This window comes from Homarus americanus, unplaced genomic scaffold, assembly GCF_018991925.1.
Source record: "Homarus americanus isolate GMGI-L3 unplaced genomic scaffold, GMGI_Hamer_2.0 scaffold367, whole genome shotgun sequence".
In the NCBI taxonomy this organism is placed as follows: Eukaryota; Metazoa; Arthropoda; class Malacostraca; order Decapoda; family Nephropidae; genus Homarus; species Homarus americanus.
This window is the reverse complement of record NW_024743709.1, coordinates 11,568,975-11,588,557: the sequence shown is the minus strand read 5'-3', so window position 1 is coordinate 11,588,557 and position 19,583 is coordinate 11,568,975. Positions and strand designations below refer to the sequence as shown.

Genomic DNA, 19,583 nt, shown 5'->3' with positions numbered 1-19,583 from the left:
TGGTGAGTGTTGTTGGTGGTGATGGTGAGTGTTGGTGGTGGTGGTGAGTGTTGGTGTTGGTGGTGGTGGAGTGTTGGTGTTGGTGTTGGTGGTGGTGGAGTGTTGTTGTTGGTGAGTGTTGGTGGTGGTGAGTGTTGGTGTTGGTGGTGGTGATGTTGGTGTTGGTGGTGGTGAGTGTTGGTGTTGGTGGTGGTGGTGTTGGTGATGGTGAGTGTTGGTGTTGGTGGTGGTGAGTGTTGGTGTTGGTGGTGGTGAGTGTTGGTGTTGGTGGTGGTGAGTGTTGGTGTTGGTGGTGGTGAGTGTTGGTGTTGGTGGTGGTAGTGTTGGTGTTGGTGGTGGTGAGTGTTGTTGTTGGTGGTGGTGGGTGTTGTTGTTGGTGGTGGTGGTGAGTGTTGGTGTTGGTGGTGGTGAGTGTTGTTGTTGGTGGTGGTGAGTGTTGTTGTTGGTGGTGGTGAGGTGTTGTTGTTGGTGGGTGGTGTGGTGGGTGTTGTTGTTGGTGGTGGTGAGTGTTGTTGTTGGTGGTGGTGAGTGTTGGTGTTGGTGGTGGTGGTGTTGGTGGTGGTGAGTGTTGGTGTTGGTGGTGGTGAGTGTTGGTGTTGGTGGTGGTGAGTGTTGGTGTTGGTGGTGGTGAGTGTTGGTGTTGGTGGTGGTGAGTGTTGGTGTTGGTGGTGGTGTTGTTGGTGGTGGTGAGTGGTGGTGGTGGTGTGGTGAGTGTTGGTGTTGGTGGTGGTGAGTGTTGGTGGTGGTGATGGTGTGGTGTTGGTGGTGGTAGTGTTGGTGTTGGTGGTGGTAGTGTGTTGGTGTTGGTGGTGGTGAGTGTGTTGTTGTTGGTGGTGGTGTTGGTGGTGGTGGTGAGTGTTGGTGTTGGTGGTGGTGGAGTGTTGGTGTTGGTGGTGGTGGAGTGTTGTTGTTGGTGGTGGTGGAGTGTTGTTGTTGGTGGTGGTGGTGGGAGGTTGGTGGTGGTGAGTGTTGGTGTTGGTGGTGGTGGAGTGTTGGTGTTGGTGGTGGGTGGAGTGTTGGTGTTGGTGGTGGTGAGTGTTGTTGGTGGTGGGGAATGACCCATGTGTGTGTGCCTCCTGTGAGCTGTGAGTTAGTTATTGTTATTTTTCAACTCGTGTTTTTGGATAGATATACAGTACAGTACAGTACAGATACATTGTTATTATATATTTGTACTCTTATATGTACACACAATCTTCATATAGTGTGTGCAAAAAAAAAACAAATAAAATTATCATAAGGTAAAAAACAAAGATTTTGAAAACTTTTTATGACTGCTGGCTGAAGTCCCCCAGAATGTGAGGAGGAGCGGCGGTGGAGGTCTCGGTCTCTCACGTGTATTGAAACTTATTTCCATTTAGCAGTCTGGTATTTTATTTATTTTTTTAGTATAATTTTTATTCATTCCTCACATTTACTGGTACTCCAGTATACACGTGACCCTGGTCCCTAATAACCTAGGAGAATGGGGAGTACTGTATATATAAAAAAATATGTGGTGAAAGTTGCCGGCTGGGAATGCATCCCGCCCATTTACATTAATTCTTACTGGGAAAATTGACCCGATATTCTGAGTTTCATTATTCACAATGTCTTTTTGAAACACATTCCTTGCTCTGACTGGGGTATCTCTGTATTTCCATTTAAATCAAATTAGCTATAATTTATGATTTGATAATTCAATGTCTTCTACAGTATTACCAAACCTGTGAATTATTGTGAAAAAAAGTAGTGGATGAGTGGAACAAGTTACCAAATATCATTAACTCGAATAAGCTGGATAGCTTCAAACATAGGCTGGATGGATATATGAACAATAAGAGTTGGGTGTAAATGGGACTGCCCAGTGTGGGCCAATAGGCCCATTGCAGTTTCCTCTATTCTTATGTTCTTATGTACACTGCATACACCCAAGACACGTTCTTCTTCCCATGTTTTATCACAGCTTACTAAGCTGTGCCACTTGTGTACTGTATTTGCAGTATTGGGGTTGATGGTTCATGAGTATTCAGATTAGATACTTGAGGTTTGTTTTGAGCTTAATTCCAAATTCATTATCAACCCAATACTGTACTCTACAGCACTGTACTGTACTCAACCTTAATGGATCTTTTTCAAACTTGGATAGTTATAGTTTGCTTTAGGAAATTTTTATGTGTCAACAGTTAACTTTTATTTTTAAAATGGAAACAGTAGACATCTTCCAGCAAAAGCAAGATCGCTACCTCTCTCAGTATGTCATGCTCTTGTTCTTTCAAACCACAAAGACAATTTTTTTAACTGGTGTGTGAAACTATTTATTTTAATGTTCTCTGTAATTACATGTTATTAATAATTATGCTTTGCTGATTTTTATATTATTGATATTTGGTTATTTTCTGATTTCCTGAACTGATGATAAGTAACCTTCTCCAAATTTAATGTGCAAGTATTTATTAAAAATTTTAGGCAGTGGTATCATGCAGTAAGAAGAAGTTCCAGTTTACGGTTCAAGGTGATGCCATCCAAATTCTGTCTTGGATACTAAACTCAATGCATCTTGGCTTAAAGACTCCCAACCGAAAAAATACCATCATCAATCGGTGCTTCCGTGGAACAATGAATATCTATTCTCAAAAGGTATGGCACGGTACTTGTTATGTATATCTGTACAGTATTATAGTTTTTATGTCCTCACTGTGCAGAGTGTATGATTGTGTAGCACTGTTTATCCTTCTCTTAACATTTAGATTTCTGGAGTTGTGGAAAAGTCAGAGATGTGTTTAACATAGTTGCACTTGGTGCAACACACCGACAAGTTCCTCATATTGCAGGCCCTTAGAGCAATGCAAAAAAAAACATCAAAATGGGATGATTTGAGGTAGTTCTGTCTCGTGTTCAATGCAGGTACACCACACTTAACGAACATCTGATTAATGAAGGTTCACTTTATTGGGTGTTTTACTACTGTATACAGTATAGTCTTCATTTATGCGGTCAATTGAACCCCTGGAGGTCCGCGTAAAACGAGAAACTCGTAAACGAAGTAACAGAACATATGGGATTAATTGAAATAGAGACTGGGCCGACCCCCAAACTACACTTTTTCTGACACAATACACGACGTTGTAGTAAAAATAACATCTTAATTTTATGATGGTATGCACAGTTAATATGTAAGAGAAATACAGTTGCTGGTTAATGTCCATTCAAATAATGGACTCAACTCTCCCCCTCTCTTCTTCCCACACTCGCTGGCTCTCTCCTCTCTGAGAAATGTTTGGGTGAAAACACTAGGTTTTAGGTTTAGTAATAAATAATAACCTCATACTATGGTTAGGATAATATAATTGACATTTCTGGATTCTTGCAAGACTAGGGATAATTTGAATATAAACATCATATATTTTGCACAAAAGATAAAATTTTTGTTCTTTCTAATAAAATTTAAATTAGTTCTAAAATTTGTATGACTAATGCAAATTTTAGGATGTTTATATTTAAATTAATCACCATCTTATAAGAATCCAGCAATGAAATTATATTCTGGCCGGTAATTTCTATGAATTTAATGAGCTAAAACAAATATCTTCAGTAAATAAACAAATTATACTTCACCCAGACACTATTTGTCAATCAAAATACCTCACCTCCCGCCTCCCCCTCTTCCCACGCCGCTGGGTCCTCCCTCCCTCTCCCTATTCACCACCTTCCCCCAGTGTGCGATTTAGACCTGAGGCCCATGGGCAGCCTCTTTGTGGAGGCCCCTCATTATAACTACCCAAGAGGGTGGGGTGCAGTGAAGCGAGCCTAAACATCTGGGAGTCCGGGGTAATGTAAGCCCCCGGAAAATTTGAAATTTGAACACTTCTTTGGAGAATTTTGAAGCCATATGCAGTTATAGTGAGAAAATTAGAACATTGAGAAATTTTTAATGAACTGTATATTTATTGATAGTGTACAAATTCCCAACACACACACACACAAAAAAGAGACATGTCTGGAGTCATTCATGTGGTTTCAAGTCGACCAGCCCTGATATAGCTACTACCGCACATGTGGAGGCCCCCAGATTGTGGAGGCCCCTGGGCAGCTGCCCACTTTGCCCACTCCTGAATCCGGCCCTGTTCCTTCCCAACCAGATAAATGTTAGAAAACACTAGGCTTACAGGTTTAGTAATAAATAATACCTCAGACTAAAGTTAGGATAATATAATTGACATTACTGGATTCCTTGCAAGACTGCCAATAATTTGAATATAAATGTCATATATTTTGCACAAAAGATATAATTTTTGCTCTTTCTAATAAAATTCTTAAATTAGTTCTAAAATTTGTATGACTAATGCAAATTTTAGGATGTTTATATTTAAATTAATCACCATCTTATAAGAATTCCAGCAATGTAAATTATATTCTGGCCGGTAAATTTCTATGAATTTTATGAGCTAAAAACAAATATCTTCAGTAAATAAACAAATTATACTTCACCCAGACACAATACGTTACGCATAGTAAAAATCATCTTAATTTTATGATGGTATGCACACACAATTAATATTTAAGAGAAATATAAATAATATTAGTTTTTAACACTTACGTTAGTAGAAGAGATGGCTGGGTACACGGGATTGGGTTGGTTCAGGCAGAGGGCAGATTATTGGCCCCGCCTGTATCATCACTGAATCACTTGTATCAGTATCCACCACAGAGGTTTGCAGGGCCTCTTTGTCAAACCCTCAAAGTCCATATCCTCACTATCACTGACGGCTGTGGTGGGTGGCTGATGAAGAACTCAGTAATTTGTTGATCAGGGTTTTTAAAGACCCTGCCCAGCATAATTAAAACATTTCATTCTGGCAAGGTGCCTCACATTTTTACCTGTGTATAAAGAAATGTATACAGTATTCCCTTTATGTGTTTGCCCTCAGGAAAATTATTTTAAAATAATAATTATTAATAATTATTAATAATTATTATTTACAAGTAAAAGAAATAATTAATATAATAATAATAATAATAATAATAATAATAATAATAATAATAATAATAATAATAATAATAAGTTTATTAATTGAGTTGCAGCCGGTGGCTGAAAATATACTGTATTGTATATATATGTGTGTGTGTGTGTAGACACAAAACACATACAAATAAATAATAATTGGAAAATCCTTGGGGATTGGGTCGGTCCGGATTTTCGGATTTTCCGGATTCTCAGGCAGTGCTTTTAAAATTCAAATTTAAGGAGGAATAAAGAAGAGATGAACAGGTACATTTTGATAGTTTATTCATTAGCTAATACATATTCCCGCCAACGCGGTTTCACTTAGCGCCTTTTATCATATACGCGGTGCCTCGCCAGAGCTGAACTTTCACTTAACACGGATTTTTTCATCATATGTGTGAGTGTCCGCTCGGTTTGATTTTACCCACCCCCACCCTGCCTGACTGCCTGTTTTAGCTCAGAAAATTCATACAAATTACCGGCCAGAATATAATTTACATTGCTGGAATTCTTATAATTTGGTGATCATTTTGAATATAAACATCATATATTTTGCATTAGACATACAAATTTTAGATAAAATTTTTTCAACTATGTTATCTTTGTGCAAAATATAACATTTATATTCAAAATCTCTAGTCTTACAAGGAATCCAGCAATGTCAATTATATTATCCTAACTTTAGTTTGAGGTATTATTTATTACAAAAAGTTAAGTATTCTGGTTTTTCCACACATCTCCTTGGGACGGTTGGTGTGGGGTGGGGGAGGGAGGAGGACCGACCATCGACCATCTGTTACCCTGTGAAGAATATTTTTTTTTTTATTAACTGAAGATATTTGTTTAGCTCATAAAATTCATACAAATTACACAGAATATAATTTTACATTGCTGGAATTCTTATAATTTGATGATCATTTTGAATATAAACATCATATATTTTGCATTAGACATACAAATTTTAGATAAAAAATTTTTGATAACTATGTTATCTTTTGTGCAAAATATATGACATTTATATTCAAAATATTCCTTGTCACAAGGAATCCAGCAATGTCAATTATATTATCCTAACTTTAATCTGAGGTATTATTTAATACTAAATGTTAAAAACCCCTGAAGGGAGGATTGGTGGGGGGTGGGGAGGGTTGGGACTGACCGCTGCATAAGAGGGGGAGGGAAGGTGGGGTACTTTGATTGACAGATAGTGTCGGAAGATTATTATTATCAGATATTTGTTTAGCTCATAAAATTCATACAAATGAGACATTTAATAATTGCTGGAATTTATAATTTGGTGATCATTTTGAATATAAACATCATATATTTTGCATTAGACATACAATTTTATAAAAAAAATTTTTCTGAGTAACTATGTTATCTTTGTGCAAAATATAGACATTTATATTCAAAATATTCCTGGTCTTACAAGGAATCCAGCAATGTCAATTGTATTATCCTAACTTAGTTTGAGGTATTTATTAAAATTTAGTGGTTTTCCCCAAAATTTCTACAGAGAGGGAAGAGCCGGTAGTGTGAGAGGGAGGGTCGATCCATTATTTGAATGGACATTAACTTGGCGACTGTATTTCTATTTCTAAGTATTATTGTGTGCATGTACCATCATAAATTAAGATGTTATTTTTACTACAACATAGTTATGTGTCTTCAAAAAGTGGAGTTTGGGGGTCGGGCCGGTTTCTATTGGAATTAATCCCATATGTTCTGTTGTTCATTTCATCTGATTTCACTTAACACCTCTGGGTTCTATTGACCGCAAGTAAGTGGGTACAACTGTATAGCATGCTTCATTTATCAAACGAGCAGTTTTAAAAAAAAAGCTGTGAATTCTATAATTTTATTCTTTGCCTTTTTTATATCATAAATTGTAGACTTTCCAATGAGATTTTTCCATTAGAAAGTATTGCTTCACCACGTTCTAGTTTCTTTATTATTTCAAATTTGTCCCCAATTTTAACGGTTTTTTCTCTCTACACACAACGGTTTATCTACTAGGAGCCATTATTAGGCCTGTACAGTACTCTGTAAATGGAAAAGTGGGACTCCAAATTACACATGCTTGTCACAGTTTGATTGCTCGTTTTAAAGTGGTGGCTAAGGGTCACTTGTTGTCACTGTGCAGCTTGGCACACATGATTACACAAAGCCAACAAAAAAAAAATATGTGAGTTTCTGAGAGGTCCGGATTCTCAGGTGGTCTGGATTTCTTGCATCCGGATTTTTGGACTTTTACTGTACCTTCAAGTCTACTTCGTGCTCTTTTAATAACAAAGCACTGAATGGAGTTGAAGGTAGACTCAACATTTTTAATAAATTTTTTTCTGATTATTTGTGAGAAGATTTTCCCATTATTATTTATTTGTATGTGCTTTGTGAGACACACACACACACACACACACATATATACAATACAGGTAAAAGAAATTACTGTCTCTAGAACGAATGGTTCCCTGTCCCGGCCGCAAAAATGACAGCAACTTTAAAACTACAATTGGGTACCTCCAGGGTGTCATTCGGTAATAGAGAACCGCAAATAAAATCCACGAATTATCCGGGTGTACTGTACAGTAAATAGTCAAATAAGTGTAGAATTATGTAAGAGTAAGTTATTTTATGTAAGTGATGACTGAAACTCACCATGGCATGTTTGTTGTGGAACAGAGGCCTCTCTCTGAGTCAAATTCCATTTAGTTACATGTAAGGAAATAAAAAAAGTATGTTTGAATTCCCCTTTTCTATTCTTATAAAAAATGGGAAATAATAAAATAAAGTACAGTTAATTGCAGGACCCTTAATCCGGATTGATAATTCAGACAAAATCTCCAAGATTTAGGAATATTACGACCTGCTAAAGGTCCACCCACTGCTGGGATAAAACTAGTGAGGGGGATGCAACTTTAGCTTCAGACAGAAAAAATATTTACCATTTACAGCCAGTAAACAATGGAAATGTAAATATGTACCAATTAGTAATGAAAAGCAGTTCCTTCAGCAAATGAAGCTACCAACTTACAATGGGCTAAATTCATCTACAACGTGTTTCAGTAGTCTATGTTGAAGTTCTTAGCACAGGCTAAGTTATCATATCATATATGGCTATCACAGTTCTCATTGATCTCTCAAAAAAATACCGAATAAAACCTTTTTCGATATTTCACACTTAATATAATCCCGGTAATCTACTTCAACCTCCTTTTATTATTAATAACGACGCATAGATGCACCAACCAGCTGTTGAGTATCAATCAGCTAGACGGTACACTCATTTTTTGAATCGTCAGTTAAAAAACTGTTACATCACACATGTATATTTTACCTTAACTGTGCCTGAATGAATATTCTCAAAATGAATAGTAGTTTTGCTGAAACATGATGTATTTTAATGTAAAATAGGATAAAATACAGAAGTTCTGCTATAACACGATAATTGTGTTCTTGTAAAAATATCTTATAGAAAAATCGCGTAATAGAAATAACAAGGCTTATGGAAAGAAAATAGGTAGCAGATTACTAAATTATAGTAGTTAGCCTAACACAAAGGATAGCACAGCCTAAATAAATGTTACATTCATATCTAATAATGAAATCATACAGTAAATGTAACTTCTTGATGGGGTGAATGGAGGTTGATAAATTCGAGCTTCTTCAATTGTTATATCCTTTCTTTTTACGATCATCACCGAGAATTCTATCACCAGAACGCTTCTTGTTGATATTCTTCTTTACTTATTCACAGTTAATACAGTGGGGTATGCTATAAACCAGATCCTACTAATGTAATATTCCTATAACTAACGTTTTACCTATAAAATTGAGAATGCTATAACGAACTAAACTCCTACAAACTAACATTATTTAAAATTTTTATTTATTTTATTTCTAATTTATTATTGTTTTTTATTACAAATATTAATGTTATTCTTTATTTCAGGGGTTTGTGCATATTTATGACTTTTTTACAATTTTACAATTTTATATTATATTTCAGTGTTAAGTGGTTGTATTTGGGGCCTGAACGGATTAACCTATAGAACGAACTAATGCTATAATGAACAAGGTTCTAGAACCAATTAGATTCGTTATAGCATACCCCACTGTACTACAAAATTGGAGAAATAGTAAGCAAAAATCGCTGTTATAGAAAATGAAGCCGTTATAACAAATATCGTTCTAATTCATAAATCGCGTTAGAGCAAATTGCTATCAAAACATCGCGAGTAAAGAAATTACTGTACATGACTTAAAACAAAAGATTTTTCCTAACCTTCCAATGTTCAAGAGAAGTTACTGCTTTTTTAATAGTTTTTGGTTAAAAATACTGTTATATTACAATGGTATTCTATTCACACGCGCTGATATAATGCACCACGGAAATGTAATATTTGCCAGAAATGACGACGACATGAAAGGGATAAAATCGTGGACAAAAACAATGACTTTCGCTTTCATTCAAAAGATGTTACCGTAATCGCTTTTGATTGGTTTTCAGTTAAAAAACTTGTATTACAATAATATTCTATCCTAATTGACTTGAATAAATACGCATACCATATTTCTGAATATTTTCATTAAAATCCATCCAAATCATTTTCCTGTCATCGCCTGCAGCACCAAACAGCTTCTCCCAGTCCTCCTTGAACAGGGGGCAGAGGACGCATGTTTTTAACTGCCAGTTAAAAACTGTTCCATCACACGATATTTTACCTAAACTGCACCTGAATGAATATAATTCTTCGAAATAAATAGTAGTTTTGCTGAAACGCTGATGTATTTCAATGTAAAATAGATAAATATACATTCGAAAACAAAATTACCTAAGCTCCGATGTTCTTGATATATTCGCTTTTTTACTAGTTTTCGGTTAAAATTCTGTTATATTACAATGATATTCTATTCATACGTGCTTGATATAATACAGTGGTCCCTGCTAACGAGCCGGTAATGAGCTGTTAATCTAACTGCCTCCCATAAGATTCTAAATTCGCTAACGCAATCCCCGATTAACGAGTTTTTACGGCCTACTTCAACATGTTTTTGCTGCATTTGGCGGTCCACCGTAGTATTAGTCTGCCAATACAGTAATCGGTTTTAGGGTTAAATTCTTACTATTTTAGTAAATATCAAGAAGTTTATACTATTCAATAATTTTAAAAGTTTAATATTAACTTTTAGTCATTTTAACAATTATTGAAACATAATTGTAGGTAAAAAAACTAGTTTCTGGCATGCCATCTGGCCTGTTAACACACCAGGAGAAGTAGTCTCTCTCTGTTTTCAGTGGAGGTAACATCTTGCTTGAGACTCTCTCTTCAACTAAACTTTTTTTCTGTGTTTCCAAGCAAATTATTGGTCATTTTGAAATATATTTTACATATTGACAATATATAATGCAGTGCAGTGTTGATTTAAAGAAAATAATCTTGAAATACACCAAGAGAACTAAATTTAAGGGTGAAATGGCACCATGGGGTGACTTCTTTCCACCCCAATGCCTTCTTCCTCTTCTCCTCCACCCCCATTCTAATTCCCACATCATCATCATCATCATCATCCGAGCCTTCTACATACACACCTCAAAGTAAGTGTACTTTCTACCTTTTTTGCTGAATTTAGGCAATTTCCGGTGAGCTGAACCAATTACCCAAAACCCATTGAAACAGTGTCAAGACGAAGCTGTTAACGAGCAACCTGCTGGAACGATTGTGCCCCGTAACCGAAAGTGAAACCACTGTACATTCACGGAAATGTAATATTTTAAGGAAATGACGCATTATTACAGTGAAAGTGGGATAAAATCGCGGACGAAAACAATGACTGAAATATAATGCAATATTAACCCTAAATCGGTTAAGTCGCACCCAGTTAAAACGACATCCTTCCTCCCCATTAGTCCGAATAACGAGGGTTGATTGTACACCGGTGTGAAATAAATGCCAAGTGTGATATGTCTCCGCCCACTCAGAGATTGTGACAACATTGTTTTTCAAGGGCTTACACTAAACCATCGGAAAGAGAACTGCTAAAGATAATACATATGAATTCAACCACCGAATTTTTAAATTTTTGCAAAATTTTGGGTACCCGTAAACAGAGGCAGTTCGCTTCAACATTCTTCGAACTCTGCTGGAGACAGCTGGCAACTCAAGGTCGCTTGTTTACTACACTTCGTAAGGCCGTTTGTTTACTACACTACGTAGTAAAAATTATGAATGAATGTAAAAGTGATCGGTGATTGGTTACTTAGTTCCCCGTTGCTTAATTAATGGTTGGGCTTGTTGTTTCGTATTATATTATACCTTTCTGCTAGTATATGCTGTTAATTTGTTTTGAAAAGGGATAGAGTAATGGGCCAACCTATATGAATTTATGTTTAGATAATTAAACATAAGTAAAAATCAGTAAGTATGTTAAAGAACATCATGCATCGGGCACAGCTGTTTGCAGGTTGTTTATGAGGTTGCCTGTTTATCATTAATTTATACTAATATTATCTTCAAACGTTTAATCCCTTTTGGGTAGTTAATCCAGTTGGTTGTAACTGATGCTAAACAGACTTTTTTCTAAAGATGCTGATTTCATGCAACACAAACTGCTGTTTTAATTTGCTGTGGAATTAAGCAGAATCATCGGTTCACTGCTACCTGTAGTAAATGTGTGTGTGTGTGTGTGTGTGTGCACACACATGTGGAGTGTGTGCACGCACATGTGAGTGTGTGTGCATGCGCATGTGGAGTGTGTGTCTGTGCGTGTGTGTGTGTGTGTGTGTGTGTGTGAGTCTGTGTGTGTGTGTGTGTGTCTGTGTGTGTGTGTGTGTGTGTGTGTGTCTGTGTGTGTGTGTGTGTAATATGTAATAGTGCGGTTTATTGAAAGAGCTTGGCAGCCAGAAGGCTGAAAATATACAGTTACATATTTGGGGAATGGGTTACGAATTACAAATAATATACAAGTAACATAAGTGATACAAATAAGACATATAATAACTTAGATGGGGATCAGCTCAAACTACAGTTCATTTCAACATAGTGACAGTGTAGGGAGCAGTGTTTACTGGGAGTGAATACACTGATTTATTACATGTTATTGATAATTTTTACAATGGTTGGGACTGGGCTGTTCTTATAGCGATCAGTTCGTGCACGTATGGGCTGGATGCGGTTGTGGTGTCGAACAGCAATTCTCGGACAGGGATCTCAGGTGGTAGTAGGGGCCGGTGTCGGGGATGGTGTAGAAGCTTCTTACCAAATTTGCAGATGAGGCCGTGGTGATGGTCAGTGAGAGTCGAAAGGGTCAGTGTGTTGAGCGCTTCTTGATATGTGGAGTAGGAAGGGGAGAGAATAATCTTGCATGCCCTCTTTTGCACTTTTTCTAGGTGTTTACGTTGTGTGGCATTTAGGGAGGAAGCCCAGGTGGGGGAGGCATAGGTGAGCTTGGGAAGTATGAATGTTGTGTATACACTGAGGAGCTCGTGTGCGGGAACTCCGAGGGACTTGAGTCGGCGGAGGAGGTGGAGACGGAAACTGGAGGATTTGACAACTTCACTGACGTGTGGTTTCCAATTTGGTTTGTTGTCTATGGTGACGCCGAGGAGCTTCGTGGAATCTACAACCTGGAGTGTGTTCGGACCTAGGGTAATGGAAGGAGGTGGGACAATGTCGGAGGAGAGGTTGATGTGCATAACCATGGTCTTGGTATGGTTGATGGTGACATGGTTGTTGGTGGCCCAGTTTTGGAGACTGGTCAATAAATCCTGAAGGGCGGTATAGTTGGGAGCAGAATTGTTGACGCTGATCCCAATGGTGGAGTCGTCGACATATTTCCAGCGAGCAGGGGTTTCTCTTAGGGGGACGCCACAGGTGAGTGACTGAAAGGTGGAGACAGCCCCTCGGAAGCGTACAGCTTGGCGTCGGTCACTGAGGAAGTCTGTAAGCCATGGTATGAGACTTCTCCGAAGCCCGAGGTCAATAGCTTTGTTTATGATTATATTGTGGTCGACTAGGTCGAACGCTTTAGTGAAATCAATGAAGGCGACAGCTACAGACGTTTTTCGTTTCTCGAGATGGCGGTATATGTAATCGAGAAAGCTGACAAGACAGTGAGTGATGGAGGAAGTTTTCATGTTGCCAAATTGCTGAGGGTCTACGACTCCTGCAATATCAGCATAAGCCCAGTCAAACACAAAACTTTCACAGATTAGGCTGGGTATTGGGGTGATTGCAATAGGTCGTAGCTGATTTAGGGATTGTGGGCTGGTTGACTTGGGCACTGGTGATACATAAGAGGTCTTCCAGTCAGCTGGGCATCTGGCTTGACTGAGAGAAGCATTGATGATGGAGCAGAGGGGTTTAGCAAGCTCCGGGGAGAACTCCTTGAATAGTTTCATTGGTAAGTCAATGGGGGTGGTAGAGCGTTTTAATTTTAGTTTGTCCAGGCGTTTTGCTACGTCAAATTCCTCTACTAAGTCAGTGGGAAGGGGGCTGGTAGGTAAGCAGGGAGAGTGGTTGTGTCAAGCCGTGGGAGCGTCTGGCATATAGTAGCGAAATGGTTATTTGTTTGCTCAGCTGCGTCAACATTAGTGAGATGGCTAAGGAAGGGGAGGGGGTGTGTCTTATTGTTTAGTCCACAGAGTTCTCTAAGCTTACCATACCATTGACTGATGTTGGTCTGCTTCAGGTGTTGTAATTTGGTTGGGTAGTGGGACTTCTTTGCGGTGCGTATTTCGCGGATGACTCGGTTGCGAAGTGACCTGTAGCGGATGTGGTCATTGAGATGAAAGGCTCTGTCTCTCTGTTGCATAAGTCTTTTGATCCGAGGTGTGATCCAGGGCAAGTCAGCTGGGTGAGATCTGACGGACTTCTCGGGGAAGAAGTGGTGGTGAGCTTCGGTGGTGGTGTTGGTATAATTTATCCATTTGGTTTCCACGTCATCCACGCTGAGTACTTCAGTCCAGGGATAGTGAACTATCCACTGTCCAAAGAGGCGTACTGCAGAGTCAGTAATCGGCCTGTAGGTCTTGATGTAGGGTCTCTGTACTTGAGTGGGAGTGGCAGCTGGGGACCAGAGCACTGATAAGTGTGTGCTACACCCGATAGGAGGCATTGGTTGAGGTGGTAGGTACTGGTCCGCTAAGTCAGTTAAGATAAGGTCAAGGGTATTTTGACCGTGTGTGTGGAAGGTCACAACTTGTGATAGTGATAGCTGGTCCTGGATATCAGTGAACATCACTGTGTGTGTGTGTGTGTGTCTGTGTGTGTGTGTGTGTGTGTGTGTGTGTGTGTGTGTGTGTGTGTGTGTGTGTGTGTCGGTAACAACCTGGTCGCCAAGATAAGGTCGGGTGTTTGACCGTGTGTGGGGAAGGTCACAACTGTGATAGTGATAGCTGGTCCTGGATATCAGTGGTGGTCCTGGTGTGTGTGTGTGTGTGTCTGTGTGTGTGTGTGTGTGTGTGTGTGTGTGTGTGTGTGTGTGTGTGTGTGTGTGTGTGTTTGTGTGTGTGTGTGTGTGTGTTTGTGTGTGTGTGTGTGTGTGTGTGTGTGTGTGTGTGTGTGTGTGTGTGTGTGTGTGTGTGTGTGTGTGTGTGTGTGTGTGTGTTCGTGTGTGTCTGTGTGTGTGTGTGTGTGTGTGTCTGTGTGTGTGTGTGTGTGTGTGTGTGTGTGTGTCTGTGTGTGTGTGTGTGTGTGTGTGTGTGTGTGTCTGTGTGTGTGTGTGTGTGTGTGTGTGTGTGTGTGTGTGTGTGTGTGTGTGTGGTGTGTGTGTGTGTGTGTGTGTGGTGTGTGTGTGTGTGTGTGTGTGTGTGTGTGTGTGTGTGTGTGTGTGTGTGTGTGTGTGTGTGTGTGTGTGTGTGTGTGTGTGTGGTGTGTGTGTGTGTGTGTGTGTGTGTTGTGTGTGTGTCTGTGTAATAATAATAATTGGTTTATTGAGAAGCCAGAGGCTGAAAACGTTACATATTGGAATGGGTTGATTACAAATAATATACGTGTGTGTGTGTGTGTGTGTGTGTGTGTGTGTGTGTGTGTGTGTGTGTGTGTGTGTGTGTGTGTCTGTGTGTTTGTGTGTGTGTGTGTGTGTGTGTGTGTGTGTGTGTGTGTGTGTGGTTGTGGGGCGTGTGTGCGGCGTGCGTGTGTGTGTGTGTGTGTGTGTGTTGTGCGCGTAAGCGCGGTTCAATAATGACGTGTTCAATTGAAGGTGATGGTAATTATCTTACAACCATCCGTCTGATGGTGTGAATTATATGTCAGATATGCCAAATACTTTACAAGCCATTATTCAGCAATATCATTATCATTCCAAGACTCTGAATATTGTAAACAGCAAATGGTATTTCTTTCGTGAGTGACTATTTGCCCCCCACCCCCCACCCTCCCACCCACCTGAAATCTTGTTTCTGGCTTGTGTAGATTACATCACCTTTAGTCTGGTGTCTTTAAAAATATTAAATATTCTATTTTTTTTTTAAATGTGTATGATGTATTATAAATTTATATCTTGTTTATTTATTTATTTATTCATTCATTTATTTTTTATAAATGCCTGATAAAATATAGATATAACGCTGACGTTATTGGCGGGAAGGTGAGGGAGACAGAGGTGTTGTCAGTGCTGACTACCCTTCCACTCCTTCAGTTGTAGAAGTCTCCTGCCAACATGGAATACCACACGAGAAAATCGCTGAACGGAAGAATAATCGCATGAAGGAGGCTGGGTTTTCACCGAAATTACCGAGAATTGGGGGTTTTCGGTACTGCACAGTCATGCGCTGAAAGCCGTCGATCGAACAACGCCCGACGCATATATCGTCCGGGCCCCCCCCACCTCCCCAAAATATCCTTGACGCCTGCTGGACCACCACTCCACGACGCCCTGATGGAGACACGATGATCCTCCCCATACTTGTCAGATATTATGTGTTAAAGGAATATGCTTCCTATCTTAGGCTTTTTTTAAACATTTTCCTCCAGGTGTAATATTAACCTACATCTATTGAGGATAAAATCTTTCACCTACAAATTGACAATAACACATTTGCTGTAATCAGACATATCTAGTTGCCTCAACACTGCAACCCCAATTGCACCCCCAGTTGTAATTGGGGTTGCAATTTCTAATTCTGTGGCATTACTAAGTATAGTGAAGTCTCTGGTGCACTCTAAGATTAAGAGAGAAAACGGAGGACTCAGGCGTCCTAATGTGAGAAAACGGGCTCGGTATGATGGGGACTCAAATAAAGAAAGCATAGCTCCATGTTTTGTGGACTACAGTATTAAGCGCACTTTTCATCACTTTGTAATAAACCTAGCCATGCCTGTGTGTGTTTATGATATTTACTATAACATTATATATATATTTAGTGGGTCTAAATGGTCGTAAAATGGGAAACTTGGGGTTGGGTCTTGAGTGCCTGGAACCAATTAGAATAAATCCCATAGGTTCTGTACTTTCGTATCCGCTGGGTCCCAATAAGGCGCTTAACCAAGGGATGACTGTACTGTACTGTATATACTTGTGACACTGGCCAGTTGCTTCTGGTGTTATGGTACAGGGGTACCAAGTGACAGCACTAGGATCTCGCTTCTCTGTCAAGGAATAAACAATTAAAATTTAAATTTAAAAAAAACATTCAAATAATGGGACATAGCGAATCCTAAATGGCCCTAGAGCGGGCACAGCCACGTATGCATAGCATATTCTTATAGATTGTGCGCCAGGCGACGTTATCTAGTGTGAATTTAGTCAATATTGTACAGTAACAATGGACTTAAGTGCAAACCTGTATTGTACATGTACTAAATGATTACGATTACTAAAATTGTTATGTCCATTGCAAATATAGCTTGTTTATACAGGTATTCAAATAAATTACTATCTTACAAGAATCCCTCCAATGTAAGTTATATTCACCCAGGTCGTTTGGGTGGAAAATTATGAGAAGAGCTTAGTCACTCTTAAGTAATGATAAATAAACACGAGCCCGGCCTTCAGCGCCAACTGTCAAATCTTATCTCAAGTAAATAAACAAACAAACGCCAGACATTCTGTCACCTCACCTCCGCCCCCTCCCCCCACTTACCTTGTGTTCCCCAGACAAAAGATTGGTGATTTCTTTATGTTTATTTTATATAAACAGTGACCCCTCGGTTAACGAACTCAATCCGTTCAGAAAATTAGATTCGTTAACCCGAAAAGTTACTTAACCCGAAACCATTGTTTCAATGGGTTTTTGGAGTAGTGGTTCAACTCACGAAAATTTCCTAAATTCAACAAAAATGGTAGAAAAGTTCACTTACTTTGAGGTGTGTTTGTAGAAGGCTCCTGGATGATGATGATGATGATGATGATGGGATTTAGAATGGGGGTGGAGGAAAGAGGAAGAGAAAGAAGGCATTGGGGTGGAAGAAATTACTTGCTTAGGCGCCATTTCACCATACAATTTTAGCTCTCTTGGTGTAATTCGAATTATTTTCTTTAAATCAACACTGCACTGCATTATATATTGTCAATATGTAAAATATATTTTCAAAATGACCAATAATTTGCTTGGAAACACAGAAAAAAGTGTTTAATTGAAGAAGAGTCTCAAGCAAGATGTTACCTCCAGTGAAAACAGAGAGAGACTAACGCCTGTTTGCTGTCATTAGAGGCTGGATGCAGCGCATTAAATAGTCCTTTACCTTCAATTATGTTCAATAATCGTTAAAATTACTAAAAATTGAATATTAAACTTTAAAATTATTGAATAGTATAAACTTCTTGATATTTACTAAAATAGTAAGAATTTAAGCCCTAGAACCGATTAATGTATTAGTAGGACTGATACTAAAGCTGGTTGCCCGGTCAGTGCCTGGCGAAAACATGTTGAATGGGTTAAATGAAAGTGGAATTAACGGGTACATTAGATTAACGAATTAGAAGATCCTTATGGAAGGCGGTTAGATTGCCGAAATTACCGTTAACCGGCGTTAGATTTAAGCGGTCACTGTATATGACATTTATATTCAAAATATTCCTGGTCTTACAAGGAATCCAGCAATGGCAATTATATTATCCTAACTTTAGTTTGAGGTATTATTTATTACTATACCTGGTTTTCCCCCCAAAATTTCTCAGAGGGAAGAGCCAACAGTGTAGTGTGAGAAGAGGGGGAGGGAGTCGTGTCCATTATTTGAATGGACATTAACTTGGCGACTGTATTTCTCTATTTCTCTTAAGTATTAATTGTGTGCATGTACCATCATAAAATTAAGATGTTATTTTTACTACAACATAGTTATGTGTCGTCAAAAAGTGGAATTTGGGGATCGGCCTGGACTCCATTTCAATTAATCCCATATGTTATGTTATTCACTTTACACGTTTCTCGCTTTCCGCGGTACCCTCCGGGTTACATTAACCGCGTAAAGTGAGGGTTAACTGTAGTACATTAGTGTACAATACTGTAGTACATTTTATAAAAAGTTTTTCAACTGTATTTTTGGGTAGATTTACATAAATTTTTTCATTTATTTTCATAATTTACATGCACACACCATACTAAAAGAAAGGTAAAAGAAATAAATGACCTTAGTGCAAAGCTGGAGTGCACATGTACTAATTTGATTACGGTACTAAAATTTTTATGTCTAGTGCGAATTACAACATGTTTATATTCAAATAAATCAGTATCTTACAAGAATCCCAGCTATGTTAATTATATTCTCTTAGGTCATATCACTGGCATTTTAAAGTGAGAGAAGCTTAGTAGGACTGTTAAATAAACACACAGAGACCTTCAGCTCAAACTTATCACCTCAACCCCTTGCTGACTGGCTGGCTCCATCAGTCCCTCCCTCCCTCCTCCCCAGCCTTTTAGGCTTACAGTTTTTATCTTAAATAATATCTCAGACTAAAGTTAGGAGATTATAATTTGCATTGCTGGAATCTTTGCAAGACAGCCAATAATTTGAATATAAACGTCATATATTTTGCTCAAGAGATAAACAATTTTGTACATTAGTGTACAGTACTGTAGTACATTTTATAAAAAAGTTTTTCAACTGTATTTTTGGGTAGATTTACATAGATTTCTTAATTTATTTTCATTCATCTACATGCACACACCATACTAAAAGAAACATAATAGAAATAAATGACTTAGTGCAAGGCTGGAGTGCACATGTACTAATTTGATTACGGTACTAAAATTGTTTTGTCTAGTGCAAATTATAGCATGTTTATATTCAAATTAATCAGTTTGTTACAAGAATCCCAGCTATGTTAATTTTATTCACCCAGGTCATTTCACTGGCTTTTTATAAGAGAGAAGCTTAGTCACTTAAGAACTGATAAATATACAAGCGTTAGACCTGGGTTTGTGCCAGCTGTCAAACATACTACCTCCCCTCCCCCCACGCCCCCCTCCCACCCTCTCCCCCATCTGCTTGGCGTTGCTGGAATCCTTGTAAAACAGTGAATAATTTTAATATAAACGTCATGTATTTTGCGCAAGAGATAAAAATTAATCACCTGTATCACATTACAGTAGTGATTTAAGAGTAAAAGTGTATATGTACGTATATAGTATTCCACATACACATAAGTATAA

The 19,583-nt window shown here is 38.5% G+C and overlaps 1 protein-coding gene across 2 annotated transcripts in view; it reads left to right on the top strand.

The window, feature by feature from the left end:
• The window catches only part of LOC121877255 (U4/U6.U5 tri-snRNP-associated protein 2-like), a 163,590-nt gene that overhangs the window by 85,195 nt on the left and 58,812 nt on the right, over window positions 1-19,583 (top strand). For both annotated transcript variants that reach the window (XM_042382906.1, XM_042382907.1), the window contains exon 6: window positions 2,449-2,619. In XM_042382906.1, the coding sequence (XP_042238840.1) occupies window positions 2,449-2,619 (171 nt within the window). The remainder of the gene's footprint in view (window positions 1-2,448; window positions 2,620-19,583) is intronic.